Here is a 17,935-nt window from a genome sequence, read left to right as displayed (position 1 = left end):
GCTAACCCATACAGGATCTGTGCTACACAATTACACGCTAGGGCATCCCTTGGCCATGCAGTCATGCACATGCACCACGACCAACAGAGGCCGGGTGTGACCTGCAGATGATCAGGATTACCCGGGCCGAAAACAGCAAAAGGCGGTGGATGGGATCGTAGTGAGAGCTGCTCAAGGATTGAAGTTGAACGGAAGTTTCCTAAAAGCACGGTAAGGTGTGTCTGGCGTCAACGTGCCTGGATGAGAAATAGGCTATCCACAATTTATCGGAAATGTCGAAGTGATAGAAGAAGCATTGACAACAACAGTTTTGGCCTACACGTGAAAGAGGCCACAGTGTTAAAAGTGGATGTGGACTAACCCACTGTGCCCACAAACCGCAGAGACCTACTCCATACAAGGGTTCTCGAAAAGCATCCATCTCATAGCATATACCCACAGTCCTACGGTATAGTTATATCAATAATTTTGGAAACCCAGGATGGGCTGTCAGACGTCAGACCCTAACTCCATTCCATTCCATCCATACGGCCCTGAATACAGGATACCATACAACCAAATACCATCGTGACAATACCATACACAATACCACAGTCGAACCGGGTAATATAGGGATCGATCAGAGGCGTCCTCGACCTAAGCCTTGGCGCGCCCGACGTGAACTTCTTAACTCCGGCGGCGCGGCAGCCAAAAACGGGCTATGCAGGCTTTGCAGGGCACCAGTTGACGCACCCCTCCCCCTCCCCGAGCTGGAGATCCCATGGGACCGGCGGACCGCCGACCGGCTTTAGGGCCGAGGCGCGGCTAACTTCCCGAATCGAGTTGAGCTGCCTGCCTAGGTGTCATCATAAGCATATACTAAGCACTTGCCCGGGAGAAGGGGGGACGGGGACTTCCGTTCTCTATTTCTTTTTCTGATCTGAGCGGATTGTATGCTTATAGTATTCACCTGATGTTTACTACTGTGGAAATTTGGTTTGGATGGTTTCAGCTAGATTCCATACCGATCCATGGTTTGTCACATGCTTGCTTGAACCTTCCGGATACAGTAACTCATGCTGGATGAGTCAAACACTGAACGTCGGGACATTTCACATAGTAGCTGCCTTGAGTTGATGCATATCATGCCTTCGGTTGAATCACATTCTTCACAGGTAATCACATATAGGGTATCAAGCATATCATGATCGGATCTGTAGCCCTCTGCCTAGCTAGGTAGGTAGGTACACGAGTTACCTAGACAATAAGCTTACCTACCTAGGGATTTATTCAAATCCCTAAGTAGGACTAGACCTGAGTACCTGGTAGAACCATGATGATCAATGCTTCTTTTTTTTACTCTTCAATCAATCTCATCCGATTCAATCTATGTATCGTCTGGAGATCGCATTGCATAGGGTTCCAATTGTCCATTTTCATCATGTTAGAATCATTAGTTCGGGCTGTTCTTATATTGCACTTTTTACGCTTCCCATTACTAGGCAAGAAGAATAATAAATAATAAACAACGACTAGTTGTAGTAGTAATCATCATCCGTATCCTGTTGAAATCAACAGCTAGGTAAACAGTTATTACTCTCCGTCTTTTTATCGTTTTTGTCTCTCAGTTGGAAGCAAAGCGACCCGACCCAAGTCGGTGTCCGATTCCACTCTTCACCCCGGTTCTCCGTACGGAGTATGTAGGTATGCATGTACATTGCACAGACTCCCGTAGCCCTAGCCCCGGGGCGAAATTTAATTTTAATTTTGTTTCAACGTGGGTTTTTCTATCTGTCCACTTCGTCCCAAGTTTGCCAAAGGTAGGTAGTTAATAATATGTCACGGGTGATTCTGCACAGGACGGAAGGAGGCTGAAGCTTTGATCTGGTTCTGATCCATGTGTGCACCGCACTCCTACTGCGTGTGTTTGAGGGTGGATAAGAAAAGAGAGTGTGTCTACACAGTACTCCGTAATCCGTATCCGTGCTCCGCACTATGTACATACGTAGAGAGCTAAGAGAGGGAGAGAGAGGGTCCCGTCTCATCTGTCTCATCTGTCTTGCGTTGGCCCTGGCTCTGGCTTTGGCCTGGCCCCGGCTGCCGGATCGAGATCCGCCGGTGTTGGGGAGATTCGGGAGGGGGGCAGCCCTTTTTTTAAACGAGTACGGGAGGGACTACCTAACGGAGTAGTTAGTTACCTAGATGGCTAGTCGACAGGACGAACATGACTCGACTTGTTTGATTGAGACTTGATTATGAATCGAGGTACGAAGGCTGGGGGCTGGGCGGAGAACGTAATATGGTAGTATAGTATGTAGGTGTGCACTGTGTGTAAGTAGTAGTAGTACTCCTATGTAGTGTGTGCCGCTCTTTCAACTACACAGCTAACTGTATATTCGATCGTAAGAAGATGGGGGGTGAGGTTTTGTATGTATGCCTGTGCGATATCTGTGCCATACTCGGCCTGGTCTTGGGAGATTTACTGCGTACTGCTATGCATATGCATGGCTCCCCTGCTAGCCAGGGTCTGGTCTGTCTGCCCCGCCGTCCCTGTATGTATGAATATGCATAGCACATAGCACAGTTCTTACCTGGGAGCGGTCCGAGTGAGAGAGAGTGTGTACTGCCGAAGTTCGATCGTCAAGGCCGAAACTTCGCCGTGCATATATATTCTGGGCGTTTTTTCTGGGCGTGCTGTATGCTGTGATCGAAGAAAAAAAGATAAGCGTCTCTGACATACATAGATTAGACACGGCATTTGAAAATGATTGGGAATTAGTATTGGTGCCCATCATACTGGCAAGAGTTGCCCGTCCGCTGATCACGACGTCCCGTCCCGCCCGAGTGGTAACAGCCGGCCGTCCAAGCGTTGTCGGCTCTGCAAGACAGTTCTGCAATCATGGCTGAGAGGCTGAAGCGCTGGCGGATGCGAAACATGCTAAATAGTAAACCGTGCCTTTTTGTGGCGTCTGTCAACTACATTAGAGGAGAGGAGAGAAAAAAAAAATAAAACTGGGTCCAGGGTGATGAGTGCACTGGTGAATTTTGAAGAAAAAAAAGGCCCCGGCACGGACTACTCGTGGTGGACAAGCCGCAAGCTTGCCTTGCAGGCCGCCGGTGTCCTAGCTTAATGTTGGTCCCGTCCGGTCAGGGCGTAGTACGGAGTAGTTAGGGCAGGGTAGGGAGGGGTTTGGTAGGTGTTTCGACGGATGGTGCTTTGGCCGATTAATAATCCTTGAGGTTGATGCCGTGGTCGATGGCCGAGTCGGCCGATTCTCGTCGCTGTGCTTGCTGGGATCCGAAGGCGGGATGGAAGTCCTTTATCAATTCTTGTTGGTCCTTTTTTGTCCTTCACATCTATCTCAAGAACGCGAAATTTAGAATAAATAAAGTGAGTGCGCTGTAGACTCTATGAATGACATCAAAAGTATCCGGTTTGTTTGTTGATATTTCACAGGGGGTTTGGTCTGTGTCCACGGATGGTCCGTGTTTGCGATTAGATGGAGAATATAATAATATCAAGTTTATCAACTGCCGTTGGGCCACTGATATAGAAATTAGGCTAAGATATAACCGTGCCAATGGTGGTCCCGCCAATAATGGGTCATCCGCAGATTAAAATTCAAACCGTGTGGATTTAAGGCCGAGGGGCCAAGACTCTAAACAGCCAGCCTCCCAGCCTAGCACTGCATTGGCCATCTTTATTCCATTCCGAGATAGCTCCTCCTAGACGAAGAAATATCACCGGTCATCGACAGCGGCTTGCAGGGTTACTGCAGACGATTAGATCTGTGGCGGCATCCCTGTTTTAATGCTGAAAGCATAGTAGGTTTGAACCGTTGCGGCGGCATTGCGACCACGGCTGGTGACGAAACATTATTACTCCGTCGAAAAGATATAGATAATCAGGAAGATTGACCTTTGATGAGCTGCAGATTCTCGGTAGCGGATACCAGGCCACGAGCAGGCTGATCTGGACTTTGACATGCAAAACAGAGTTTAGCTGAGGAGCGGGAAGGCCTCCAACCAAGAAAAGCATCTGAGACTCGAGGTTCCTCCAACATGTCATTCGCTGCGAGACGAACTCCCGGAGCGACGACCGATCCAGAACAACGGGGTTCCACTGAGCAGGACCAGCATGTGCCCCTGTGCCTGTATCAGCAAAAGACGTCTTTCCCCTCGCCACTGCACAGCCGGTCCGCGACGAGGCGGGAAATCGTGCACGCTACTCCGGATCGAGGGAAGTAGACTCGTTTAATATAGCTATCTCCTGGATGATGCGGAACGGGTGGAGTGCCTTGCCACGTTTTCTCAGCTCTCCATCACTGTCGGACGCTCCGCGCACCAGCCGTTTAAGCAGCAAGATTCATCTGTAGGCAGTAGTCAAATGAGCAGAAGAATCCGCAGATATAGCTGAAGGTTCAAGCCTGCGTCCTAGAATAGCCTGATCCACGGTTCCTGGCAGGCTGCAGCGGTAGAAGATACGTAGCACTATACGCAGCAGTAGTACACAAGTAAGTGGTTGGGCTGATGGAGAGATGTACTCCGTACGGGGTGATGGGAGACGGCGCTCGAGCAGAAACAGCAGTAACCAGATACCGGGGCACAACGGCCCGTAACGATACGCCGTCATGAAACGCGGTTTCGGTACGGTATAGCCGATCCGAGCAGTCGGACACCGCAGCTCCTTCGAGATGCCGGCTGATGATCGTGAGGATGCCTCCCATCATCCTCCCGACGATTATCCCCGTGCTTGTCGCGGCCAACAGGGCTTTTCGTGCAGTCGTGAAGAGCAGAGAAAAATCTCTGTTCCAACATCCTCGTCCCTGTCGAAGCAGACGGTCCACCTCTCCAACTCCACTGTCATCGACGCGCGACAGACAGCCTCCGCGCTAATACATCCCCCACTGCTCTGGCCACGGACAGCGTTACCTTTTCCACGCTCAAATCAGCCCGCCGTTGCACATCCACCCGCGTGTTCGAGAAGTGCGTGCGTCCGCCGCCGTCGAGGTCGCCTGGGCCAACCGCGTCAGTGTCTGGCGATACTCCGGAACAGGACGAGTGTCCGACGAGAACAGCAACCGAGTCAGATCCTCCTCTAGCGGCCGCGCACGCGTCTTGTCCTGATTTCAACTCTGCTTACTTCGTTATACCCGGATGTGCTTCTCAGGCGTCTCTCCCTTGTCCTAGACGGCCATCCGGTGCGGTACCGAACGGTCCATAATAAGCTGCTGCTGCTGCGGCTCCGATCGAAACCGTCAAGCGACCACTTGCCCTTCCCACCGTCTGATCCAGTCGGCTTGGTGGAAATAATAAAATCACAGCGATCCTCTGGCGTCTCCGCCCACGCGCCTCTCGAGCCAGCCCCTCCACCTATCCGTGGGCCATGCACCTTTTCAGGTTCTAGCCCCAGGCCTTCACGCTTTGTGCCCAGGCGGGAGAACTTCTCGACAAGCCCGTCCGGACTGCAGCCCCGGCGCCCACGGAGTTCACCGTATCTTCATTACCGTACCGTTTTTTTACCATCCAAGCACAGCTCTCCAGAAAGAGCTGGCCGGGAAACGGAAGACAGAAAGAGGGTCCCAGAGCGGGCGCCGTCCGAAAACTGCCTGCTAGTCAGAGGAAGAAGCTCTCGAGGCAGAGCGGAGGACGTCGATTATTATTGACGGGGTCGAGTCAAAAGGAATTGCCTCCCCTCCAAAACCCGCACCACGCCCGTATGTCTTGCACCCCAGGGCCTCACGACAACGCCGCATCACCGGAGCTGGCAATGTCTGGGGCGAAGGATGGAGAGCGTGGGGGAGCAGAAGCCACTCAAACTACTGCCATCTTCCCTGGCCTTGACCCTGCAACCGATCCGTCGTCGTCCTCTGCGTGGATGGCCGGCCTTTCCTCCAAAATCCACCCTTCCTCCCACCTGTCGCAGGATCTGTCCTTCGGGTCCCCATTAAGCCCTCCAGACTCCCACCGTACCTCCGAGAAAGGCGACAAGCTGGATCTTTCACTTCATGACAGCATTGTCAGCGGGGGGCTGCTGCGCGAGTCCATCTTCCCTGAGTGGAAGAATGGCAGCACCCGTAACAACATGGAGAGCCCCGACGAGATGATGAAGAAGGACCCGCTGGCCACGCAGATATGGAAGCTCTACTCCCGGACGAAATCGCAATTGCCAAACCAGGAGCGTATGGAGAACCTGACCTGGCGGATGATGGCCATGAGTCTGAAGCGCAATCAACGAGAGCGGTATGTATTCCCAGAAGCTACCCTGCAGCACGCTAGTTGAGAGCTGCTATCTCTTATCTCCTCCTCGTCTCTTGCACTCTACATCCATGCGAGGACCAGCCTTGCTGACAAGATTCGGTTCTCCAGTCTCTCTTCGCAGAAGAAGGATAACAATAATAATAACAACAATAACAACAACACGAGTGCGGGCGGTATCTCCCAACTTCGGAAGTCAGTCGACCAGTCTGCGACATCCACCGCTTCAGCGGCGGATCCTATGAATTTGGACGACTTTCTCATCCCCTCCTCTATCGGTTCTCCTGCGGGAATCCCTACTTCTCCTGCTGAGCAAGCTTCCACGTCCGGCAACACTTTTGCGTCCGCCATACCCATCAAGGTTCGCAAGGACCAGCAGGCTGTGTCTCATGGGAACATCGCCCCAGCCTCCTTTCCTCACCCTCCTCAGGATCAGCGCAGAAACAACGAGTTTGGCTACGTCCAGCGCCGGGTCCGGAAGACGAGTGTCGACGAACGAAAGGTAGTTCCTGCAGCCCCATATTGTGCCGTTTTATCTGACTCGTGGGTAGACTCGCAAGCGCCCGGCCGACTCCTCACCCCAGGTGCCACCGGTATCTAGCCTGATGATCCCTAATGATCCCGACCTGGATACTGGGATGCCGGACTATAGCCTTGACCAGCCGCATTCAGCGTACTCGATCAACAACCATACGTCGCCCGGCGTTCCCTTCAATCTCGATACTTTCCATCTGAACGACGATCCTATTCTTACATCGGCAGGTCCCTACCATCCAAATTTCACCTTTTCCCCTACGGAGTCTGCGATGACAACAGGAAATCCGTTTACGAACATCTATTCCCACACAACGATGGGGTCGTCACTTAACTCTACAGACTTCTATTCCCCTCCTCCGTCGGGGTACCAGTCCACTGCCTCGACTCCGCAGCCGGCCTTTGACGGAGATCATTCCATGTATTTTGAGGGTTCGATAGATGCACGAACTCAGCAGCATCATATTCCCAACTATGCCTCGCATAGGCCCTCTAACCTCTCTGCTTCCTTGCAACCCCGTTATATGTTTAATGCAAACAACGAACAAACGTTCGGTGCCATGAGTGGGCAGTCATCCAACATTCCGTCGCCAGGATTTTCGATACCGCAGCAGCATGTGGATCCCTCTCGTGTCGTTGGACGAAATGACTTCTCTACGGGACCGTCCCCGCACAGCCTGAACTTGACGGCCAGCGAAAGCATGTTCACTTTCGGCGCCGACTCCGACAACGAGGAGGAGGATGGGAACCCGTTCCCAGACAGGAGCATGGCCATGCAGACCGACTATAAAACCGTTGACGACTCTTCTATCGATATGAATGCAGGGTTGCAATGGGACTTTTCGTCTCAATACAACTCAATGCCTAGTTTCCAGGGCCAGCATAGAAAGCATGTCACGATGGGCTCCGCTGATATGATGGATTCGTCGAGGGATTGGAGCCAAGGAGGAAGTCTCGGTCGAACTCATGGGTCCGCTGCGTCTGTCAGCGAGATCCGTAGCCGCGAGCAAGACCCTAGAAAGCAGAAGATCGCACGCACTGCCTCCACCCCGAACACCACTCAGCTGCTTCAGCAGAGCATGAATAACCAATCTCTCACCTCACCGAACACGCCGCCTGAGTCTGGATTCAGCAGTGCTGTCCCCTCGCGACCGGCCAGTCCAGGAGGTTCGAAGAATAGCGAGCAGAACAGTACTCCTACGACATGTACGAACTGCTTTACTCAAACAACACCGCTGTGGCGGCGTAACCCGGAGGGTCAACCGCTCTGCAACGCCTGTGGTTTGTTCTTGAAACTGCATGGAGTTGTGCGTCCGCTGTCATTGAAGACCGATGTGATCAAGAAGCGGAACAGGGGCAGCGGTAACAGCTTAGCTGTCGGTATCTCTTCAACGCGGTCTTCGAAGAAATCCGCTCGGAAGAATTCCGTGCAGCACACCCCTGTTACAACCCCAACATCCAGCAAACCTCAGAGCGCGAATGCATCGGAGTCCCCGCCTTCTATGCAAGGGTCGGGTAGCTCTACGACTGGAACGACACCCACCAGCTTTCAGGGCTCGGGCAAGACAAATGTTGTGCCCATTGCCGCTGCTCCTCCTAAACCGACCCCGGCTGCAGGTGCGACGCGCGGGTCCGTCCAGGTTGCTCCCAAACGCCAGAGACGACTTGAAAAGGGGTCTTCTGGTTCTGTGTCCAATACTCAGCAAGATACAGATATGGATGATGCTGGCAAGGCTAGGTCAAAGGTGGTTCCACTTGCTCCGGCCAGACAGCCTCCTGCAGCGGCCAATCCTGCAAACCACAGCTTGGCTGCGGGATCGGGTTCTGGCAGCCAGGAATGGGAATGGTTGACGATGAGCCTGTAACGGAGGGCTAGACGAACACTACCGGGCAGCTCCCCGCGATCACGTTCTCGAACCCATGCAGATTTTCCTAATTCTATTACTGCCATAATTGGTTTATAGATGTGATGGAGAAAGCTTGGCTGAGGTCCAAGAAGCGATCGAGACGGTTATACAGTGTCCCTGGTATTGGACTTTGATCGGCGAGAAAGAGGTTGGAGGGTGCCAACGACGTTCTTTTCATTAGACTGGGGCAGTCTTTGATCTCTGGGTTTGCTTTCGCTGCCGATACACGGCACTCGGGAGCACTGCAATATGGTTTCGATCTCGGTTGATTCTTTCTGGTTCTTTACTGGATCTTATGACGGCTTATACGAATTGCGATGTCCTGGGACGTTATCTCGGAGGTTGATGTCCATTCCGATTGCCTCTTACCTCATTTTCTTACTGACACATAATGATCCGCGGCGGCCACTTCGCTCAGTCGGTTCTTCTCTGGAAGCCAGTCCTACTCGCTTGTGTGTGACTGCGATGACTCTGCTAGATGTGCGTTCCTGGTTTTCTGTTTGGTTTGGTCTGATTTGTGCTTTTGATTGATACAATCGCGTCTGTACCGGTTGCCTAGCCCCTCTTTTTGTTTTTCCTTTGTCTGCTTTTGCTTTTTGTTTGTTTGTTTTAGTTGTGGGCTGTTGTCGTTTTGGGCTGGGCGCCGGGCAGAAGTGCGCATCTCCTTGTTTTTGTCCGGTCTTACTGTTGATGTTTATGTCCTTATCCTGCTGTTTCTTCTCTTGTGACCCTGTTGGTGTCTCAGCAGTCGTCGCATGAGGTTACCGAGTTTGGCGTTTAGTTGCAGTTAGAACGTCTGCGCCTTGTGCCAGATTCAAATACACGTATTTTGCTTACCAAGCCACCATCTCTTAACTATCAATATGAAAAGTTTATTCATAGTAATGTAATGCAGCCAGAAGGCTCGAGCCAACTCTATAGTATAGACTACTGGTTGAGCACAATTCTCGTTGTTTTCTATTTATCCATTGTTATATTCCATCCTGGGAATATATAGTACGCAAAACACCAGTAGCTGTCATCAAAGCCTTGGGAAGCATGAAGGAGAACAGTGAAGTTTCATATGTTCTCTCCAGGGAGACTAATGGCATTAAAGTATAGGCCTAGCTCCACCGGGACCATGCATTATCAACGGGATCCTTGAAGGGGCCAGTCCGCTCGCAAGGCTTCCTGTTTGAAATGCTTTACGTATATGAGTCCATGGACTCTATACTGATGCTCTGACTGGAAGTTTACGTGGGGCATAATGGTGTGCCTGTTATTAGCGTGTCGAAGCCCACAACGGGGCTTATCTTATATTTGTGTACAAAATGGGTTTTATCTAGGGCGCCTTGTGCATCCTTTCCACCCATAACCCAATCTCACGTTTGTCCAAAGTAAAACGGTACATTCTGTCCCCTAATCCTCTCACTGGTACCTAGGTATGACGTGGATTGGGATGGTGTGGTGTGCGGAACATTACATCACAACGAGCACATATTCTTGCGGGGGCGACTCAGCTACTCTCGCCCCTCGTCGCTGTGTCTAGCACCCTTCTGTTGTCTGTTTGTGGAGAATATCATCACCACTGCATGAGAGAGGCCTAGCCTTGCTTATCATACTTCGTTCGAGACTCGACGTCGAGCGTGATTCTCCATAGTCTTCCTACCCTAGATAAGAAGATACAACGCTTTCGTACTACACGAGGAAAGGAAATATTGATCCGTCTATAAATCCGATCCATACGTACAACATGGCTGGCATGCCGGTATGTTCTTATGTCCTGACCCCTGACTCCTCATTCCCTGCTCCTGTTCCTTTCCCTCCGCTACGTATTTACAGTACAAGCGTGGATGCGGAGGCAGTTTAAATCGACACTATATAGATATCCCTGTATGGAGAGACAGATTGCTAACCCACCGGACTCCCTTGTCTGGATCAAAAACAGAAAGAAGGCACCGACTCCTATGCCCAGGGTATGTATCTAATCTCCATATCCCCGTACATACGTCCATCCGCAAATGCGTGTATATATACACTGTGCGTACGCAAGAGAGGACACAATCCTAATACTAACTCCACAACGGACCCTCCCCCAGAGGCTTCGGACAAAATCACCCCAACGGTCCATAACCAATCCGCCGTGGAACGCGCCAAGGAGAAGGCCGGCGGCATGGCTGAGCGGGTTAAGGGCGCTTTACAACCTGGTATTTACCTCCTCCCGTTTCCGTCCTAACCTTCATGTACCTCTGGTACTGTACACCTAAATATATATATATATATATATATGGAGATATTGATGGGTGATGCGAATAGGCGACTCCAAATCCACAACCCGCCGCCTCTCTGACACCCCGGCCGAGACAAACCCACAGGCAGCAGAGCAGCAAGGCGGGAAAGGGATGCTGCAGCAGGCACAGGAGACGGTGGCCAAGGCCCTGGGAGGAGGGAGTCGTGGTGGGTGGGCGGTTTTCTAATTTAGTTCTTTTGACCTGATGCTCCCATTATACTCTATTCTATATTCTGATGATTCTCTGATGATATGATACAAAGATTCGATATGATCGATTCGATTCAATTTGCGTTCAACTCTCAAGGTTGAATGAAAATTGACTTGAGCGTGATCTTACTTTCATCTTTCTGATTCTAATTTTTTACTTTTCTCTTGTGGCCTTTTTATATATATATGTTTTCGTGGTTGTGTTTATTTTTTTTGGCTAGTTTCGAAGCTGACGATCGACTACCTGTATTACGGGTCTAGGGAGTTCGTAGGTCAAACGAGAGATGGAGCGTCTGCTGCGGCTCGACCGGATTATTTGAACGGGAGGAAGGATTTGTTGTGGGATGATCAGTAGGTCGCTACGCTGGTCGAGGCTGGTCGAGGGATCTCAGTTTTAGATCTGGAATGTAATGGAAGGGTCAGTTCAATGAGTGGACGAGTTGGGAGATACTAAGTAAACTCGAATCTGAATTATGTATGCCTCTTTCCATCGATAAATCCTGTCCGTCTGTCTTTCTCGCTATGGGTTCGAATGTAGGACCGTAATGATATAAACACAGGCTCTCCCATGTTCTTATTGTATCTGTAAACAGACAGCTCAACAAGTCCCTTTTGTCAAGCAAAATAAAGCCGTAGATTACCCGCTTTGGTTATCACTGCCACCTCCGACCAACCCATCCAGTTCAACCTTAGCAAACCTGCATGCTCTGCATCTTGAATCCCGAAGTCCACGTCAGTGCGAACATGTCCGAGCGAAAGGTCCTAACGAAGCACTATCAGCCAGGTATGGGTTTTCATCCAGCTACATTTTTAGCTCAGGGACTTGGGGGTTGGTTGGAACATCAGCTAACACGGTCTTAATACAGACATCGATCCAAGCAAGATCAGCCGACAAAGGGAGACACAGCAGAGTGGCCCGAAGCTACAGACCGTTCGCCTGATGAGCCCGCTCTCGATGCGGTGTAATAGGTAAGTACCTCCCCTAAAAACTCACACGCGTTTGCCCCTCCCCCCTACCTGTCGGAAATAATAATAATCAATATCTCGCGGAACCCATACTGATACTAAATAGGCCCCGTTAGCAAGTTGCGGCGAATACATCTACAAAAGCCGCTATCGCTGACGCGCATAGATGATATCAGGATGCGGAATGCGAGGATAGACAGGGCGCAGGCACAGCTGTCTTCCTCTTCTGTAGAGCAAGATGCTCGTCGTAGAGACGCGAAACATCAGGCTGCGCAGCAACAAGATCTAGAGGACGAGGAGGCCGCGCGACGTGCTTTTCTCTCGCAGGAACGATGTGGGAGAACACATTGTCAGGACGGTCTCTGATGAGGATAATGTTGCAGGTGATAGTACTGGAACGACTCCCATGCCGTCATTATTCCAGCGATCGACGAAGAAGAAGGGCTACGGTGCCGCGCTTGGAATTAAGCGAAAAAGAGAGATAAGTGGGTGCTTTACGGGTTTCGTGTCAACCTTGCGATCTTTTTGGGCATTGATTGAGAAAGGAATTCCAATGCAAAGGTAAAGGATGACACCAAGTCCCGTACATACATCCAATTAATCAGCGACTCTCTTTCTGGAGCGATAGCAGGGGGGCAGTCCTTCTCACCGAGATCTATGTGTTCGATGAACAGTCATAACGTCATGAGCAAGAACAGAAGAAAATTTACGTGGCATCAAAATCGAACCAAAGCAGGCTTCGAATCTGGACATCGTTCCCAAAAAGAGATTTACTGTCCTATGCACTAACTTTACTCATCTCAAACCATTTCCACGGCGAGCAAGCAAAAAAATCTCATTGGCATCTCATAGATGCCTAGTACCTGATGCCTAGTTATCTATCTACTCGACCTTGCTTTGAAAGCACAGTACATATACAATGTGATGCACAGTCTTTTCTGCCTAATGTTGCATTTTTGAACAGAGAAGGTATAAGTCCAGTATCATTGAGGCTGCCTGTACCAGGATGATATGCCTTTTATCTCTTCCTTTCACGCAGTCAAATGAATGCTCAGAGTAAGTAAAAGAGGCAGGCTTATTATCGACCTTTGACTGCTTAAAAAGGCAAGAAAGTAACATAGAGGAAACCTCCCGACCTACAAGAAAGAACCTTGGAGATCTAGGTAGTCTATTTAGGTAGATGCCCCTTCCTTCAATGCAGATGAGATGAGCCCGCGGATCTCAAATACTATCTGTTTAGGTATTTTATATAGATCTGGAAGGAAGGAGTGAAGAGATATACCATTACAAAAGAGAAATCCTAACTCTTAGTCTTAGAATTTGAGAAATATAGAAAACAAAAAGTAAGAGAGAAAGAGAGGTTATGTTCCACAGATCGGAAACCCCACCCTCCTACGCGCCCCCCTCCCCCTTCTCCGATACAGTTACACAATCTATCTGACCGCCGGCACGTGGAGACCCCCCGAGTTTATTTATTTCTTTTCACTTAGTTGCTGTGGCATGGATGGAGCCAGATACTATCCGACTCTATCTCTACCTACGTCCTAACGTAAAGTGCATGCTGTTCTTTTTAGGCACTTACTACAAGACAGAGAGGGAAGGGGAAAGGGAAAGGAAGAGAGTGAGAGGAGAGAAAGAAAAGCAGCACCACAAACACTCAATCCAATCTAACCTCCACATAGGTGAATGTTGAAAAAGGCAAAAAGACTGACTGACTGACTAGTAACCGACTTACTAAACTAACTACCCAGCTGATTGGCTGATTACCTAACTTAGCAGTAACCTGTATATTCCACGTGCGATATATGCACGGTAGTCACATCACATGGCGACAACCATGATGATTATGATGTCGGCCGTAAAAAGCAGAGCATTCAGATTTGAATTTTCTGGATTTTCTGAATTTTTTTTTTCTTTTTTCTTTTTTTCTTTTTTTCTTTTTTTTTTTTTAGTAAATTCGGAGAGGTCTGCGTTTCTACGGTCTGTGGCTAAAAAACCGCCGATCAGGAAGGATGATCTCGGCTTCAACAGAAGGGAAATTCAAATCGCAAGATTGTGTGGACTGTAGACTAGACTAGAGTGATGGACACAGAGACCACATGGCCGACCAAGATCGACAAGGACGAAATCTTAGTAGGTACTCCGCTCAGACCTCGCGGATACCAGATCGGACTTGCCTATTTGGGCTTTGCGTTCTTTGAGGTCCCGATTTCCCCGACAGATCTTAAAATCCATGTGACGGACACACGGACTTTTTGCATGGAGTTGGAGATGCAGACAGAATGAAGAAGACAAGGTTTATCTAGCCTGCTCCTCGTCACCACTTGAACCAGCTACTGTACAGATTGACGTGTTATATGATAAGAATAAAACCTGTGATAATGAAGAAAGTTGTTTTGCTTGTCTCATCAAACCGCCTTGTTATAAGATAAGAAGAAGTCTATCATATCAATCAATATCAATAGTGAGAAAAAGGAAAAAATAAAAATTAAGGGAATCATTGAGAAATTAAGAAAAATGACCACAATCTATCCGGCTGTCCCCATGCACGAATAAACATACGTCCTATCAATTCAGCCTTCCCATGCAGCATGCCGCCTGCTGCAGGAACGAGCCCGAGACGTAGTAAAAGAGGAGCAGGATCAACACTGCACCCCAGATCATCCTTGTAACGGAGATATCTCTGGTCAAGGTCACACATGCATGCATGGCCGCACGAAAATAAAATAAAATAAAAAAGGCCATGTTGAGCCGAATCAAAGGTTGAAGACTGAAGTCTGAAAGACTGAAGTCTGAAGTAGAGTTGACTGCCGCAACAAGCATCTCCCCGTCTCGTCTCTTCCCACATCATCCTTTTAAAACCATCAAGGCTTTAAATGCCCACCTATTGTGCCGAACGCCAAACAGAATCGAGAGTTGGAACCCATCCGCTGATAGTTTTTAGTAGCAGTCACAAGTCATTATTGGAGATGCGAGCCCAGTGCAAAAACCGATGACCGCAACAACGATAACAAAAGGAAAAGAAATCTAACGGTGCTGTGCCCCTGAAATACTGTATCCGGGTATTCAGGTGAAGAAAAGATGACGCCTCTGGCGACAAGAAGGTGATGAAAAGAAGAGAGAAACGCTCGGAGAACCGAGAACCGGAGAAAAAATATGCCGCCCAATGATCCTTTGCGCCCGCTAATGACCAGTGCCGAAAGTCACACACGAAATGTAGGGAAGCCCAAAGGGTATATAAGCTTGCTGAAGTGGAGAAGAATGTTTCTGCCAAGACGTAGGGTCAGGACGTGGGAGAACGCGTCTGACCAGGATGGCCCATGGGTTGCCCGCTGAAGTCCGTCTGCAAAGGCTCTGACGAATATACGGGGTAATTCCCAGGACTCATCCCAGGAATGCTGTTCGGACTATGCCACGTCTGAAAGCCCATGGCTGGCGGCTGGCCTGCAAAGGACACTGGAATCTGGCCCGCTTGCATATCCGGCATCGAAGGACTGGGAGTCTGCATGGGCGCGTTGGGGACATGCCCAAACGACGACTGCGAAGGGCTCGTCATCCGCCGCTTGAAGTCCGGATGGATTTGTTGCTGCTGCTGTTGGGGGAACTGGTTCGGATACTGAGAAGGCAACTCCGTCGGCGCAGAGACCGTCATCGAACGCGCAGGCTGCATCGGCCAGACTGAGCCATCCGGCTGCATCCCGAAGGCAGCGTTTGCGTCCATCATATGCGACTGTCCCGGGACTCCTGGCGCTCCAGGCATAGGCGAATTTGACGGGAGCGGAGCCACTGGAGTGCCTCCCTGACTCCAAAGAATGGGGTTCACCATCTGTCCCTTTCCCATTCCCGCCAACATCTGCGGATCAGAGATGGTTGTGAATTCATCCCACGGGACGGACGGATCGAGAGATGGGGGGGCTGCGGTGAAATCAGGTGCGGAGGCTGGATCTGTGTACAGCTGTTCAGTATGCCATCGTTCCCCCTAGACTCAGAGAGTTTGTGTGCCACCAACCTGGACTAAACGTCGACACCGGAGTTCCCGCAAAGGCACCAGGGTTGAACGCGCTCATGTCCTGACCTGAATTCATCGGCATCGGGGCGTATGGATAGAAGCGCTGCTCCCCCTGGTCGGTCACGCCCGTGGCACCCATCGCAGGAGGTGAAGAGGAGGTGGTTGAAGGATCGGTCGACGGGTTCTCCATCTTCGACCCGGGTCGCGACCTCTTCTCCACAGGAGGCTGCTGATCGACGGGGAAAAAGTGGCATTCTTTTCTCAGACGGATGCAGTTTTCGCATCGTCCCTGAGCGTCATCGGCGGCAACCAAGCATCGTATCTTTCTCCGTCGACAGTGGACTGTTAAGAGAAACGGCAGGTATGAGCAAACTTGGAAGCGAACACACATACACACGGGATAGAGAGGGAAAAAAAAAACACCATGCACCCTTTGTATTGCTGATGCAAAGGGGTTTCAAACAAGGAAAGCAGGCAGATTTTGGTATTTCAGTTCACTAACCACATGCGACAGATGTTCTATGATAACCGAGTTTATTTCGCTTCTTATCAGTGCCCGACGACGTGCTGGAGCTCTCCATGGCCACACCTTCAGGATTCGGTGTCGAGGGCGCACTTTCGACGACCGCAGGCATAGCTCCAGAGAGCAGGATCTGGCAACAATATGGCAGAGGGGAGGCGCATCAAGAACCTGCACGGAGGCGGTTGCTTGAGCGGCGCGGTGAAGAAGATGTTATAACGAACGACGTCAAATTGTCCCAAGAAGAATAATCGAGACAACGTTGACGGGGACGGCGATCGAAATTCAACGTTATCACCGAACCCAGCCGGCTTACTCCACACCAGAGGCCGCCACAGAGTGAACCTTGAGCGTGCTCACCATACAAGGCTACCCGATGGGAGAGAGGACCGCCCCGCGGATCGCACCGAACTTTAGGAGGTCTCCGCTTTCAGACAAAGACACGAACGATGAGAGAAAAAGAGAAGGAGACTTTGTCCCGGGAAGGGAAAAGCTGCAGAAAGGCTGGGTCGTAATAATAATAGCCAAGTCAAGAAAGACATCAAGTGAGCGAAGCTAATCGTGGGGTGAAACGCCTAGGGCCCAGTGCAGCGCAGAGGGAACTACAGCAGCGAGGAAAGCTCTGCTGGAACGAGGATAGTGGCCTTGCTGGTTCACCTCACGACTCGTCAGGGGCCTGGACCCAATGGCAGCATGCTTAGATCGTATCCCTAGGGAGCAGCCGGTGTGCTGGTGTTTTCACATCCAGATTGATGAAGCCCGACGGGGCCGGTGGGGAGCGTCTCCAGAGAGTTCCCCAAGCGGCCTAGCGCGTCGACGAGACCTGTCAATCCCTACTCCAGCCGTAGATTTCTTCCCAGACAACCTCGGATCACTTCCCCAATCCAATGGTCGAGCCAGACTGAACGTATGCAGCGTCTGTCGTGTCTCTCCAGCCTGTCGGGTGCATCTCCCCATTGGGAACTCGAGCCACCCGGTGCTGCGAGCATCCTCAACGCTCGATCCTCCGTGCTTCAGCATGGGAGCAAATGCTGGATGTTTGATATACCTCCCCTCTCCCTCGCCGGGGAGAGCCTCCGTATAGATGGAGTATAGACAGTGGACGTGAGCTTAGAGCCCGGGCCATATGGCAACCAGACAACGTGGTGGAGACCACGGACCACCAGGCTCCTTGGGTCATCTTTTTAAATTGTTGGATTTGGAACATGTTAAATTCTCATCCGGTTCCACGTTTTCTAAACCTGCGTGCATCTTCCCCATCTGTTTATAGTAGTGATGGCGAT

The 17,935-nt window shown here is 50.5% G+C and overlaps 4 protein-coding genes across 4 annotated transcripts; 3 read left to right on the top strand and 1 right to left on the bottom strand.

Annotated features, from left to right (window-relative positions):
- Positions 1-5,698: 5,698 nt before the first annotated feature.
- On the top strand, positions 5,699-8,636 carry VTN00DRAFT_8945 (uncharacterized protein; the record flags this gene model as incomplete). Its single annotated transcript, XM_069435850.1, has 3 exons — positions 5,699-6,222; positions 6,349-6,739; positions 6,789-8,636. The coding sequence occupies 3 exons, from the start codon at positions 5,699-5,701 to the stop codon at positions 8,634-8,636; spliced, it is 2,763 nt and encodes a 920-aa protein (XP_069285755.1).
- A 1,774-nt stretch (positions 8,637-10,410) lies between these two features.
- Positions 10,411-11,134, top strand: VTN00DRAFT_8944 (uncharacterized protein; the record flags this gene model as incomplete). Its single annotated transcript, XM_069435849.1, has 4 exons — positions 10,411-10,425; positions 10,606-10,633; positions 10,757-10,864; positions 10,974-11,134. The coding sequence occupies 4 exons, from the start codon at positions 10,411-10,413 to the stop codon at positions 11,132-11,134; spliced, it is 312 nt and encodes a 103-aa protein (XP_069285754.1).
- A 767-nt stretch (positions 11,135-11,901) lies between these two features.
- On the top strand, positions 11,902-12,489 carry VTN00DRAFT_8943 (uncharacterized protein; the record flags this gene model as incomplete). Its single annotated transcript, XM_069435848.1, has 3 exons — positions 11,902-11,941; positions 12,024-12,126; positions 12,300-12,489. The coding sequence occupies 3 exons, from the start codon at positions 11,902-11,904 to the stop codon at positions 12,487-12,489; spliced, it is 333 nt and encodes a 110-aa protein (XP_069285753.1).
- Positions 12,490-15,406: 2,917 nt separating this feature from the next.
- Positions 15,407-16,767, bottom strand: VTN00DRAFT_8942 (uncharacterized protein; the record flags this gene model as incomplete). Its single annotated transcript, XM_069435847.1, has 3 exons — positions 15,407-16,068; positions 16,133-16,474; positions 16,635-16,767. 3 exons carry the CDS (start codon positions 16,765-16,767, stop codon positions 15,407-15,409), a joined length of 1,137 nt encoding a protein of 378 aa, XP_069285752.1.
- Positions 16,768-17,935: the final 1,168 nt, after the last annotated feature.

The sequence above is a fragment of the Thermoascus crustaceus genome, assembly GCF_041956765.1.
Source record: "Thermoascus crustaceus strain CBS 181.67 unplaced genomic scaffold VTN00scaffold_6, whole genome shotgun sequence".
Lineage (NCBI taxonomy): Eukaryota > Fungi > Ascomycota > Eurotiomycetes > Eurotiales > Thermoascaceae > Thermoascus > Thermoascus crustaceus.
The sequence above is the reverse complement of the archived record's forward strand: the minus strand, read 5'-3'. Positions and strand labels throughout refer to the sequence as shown.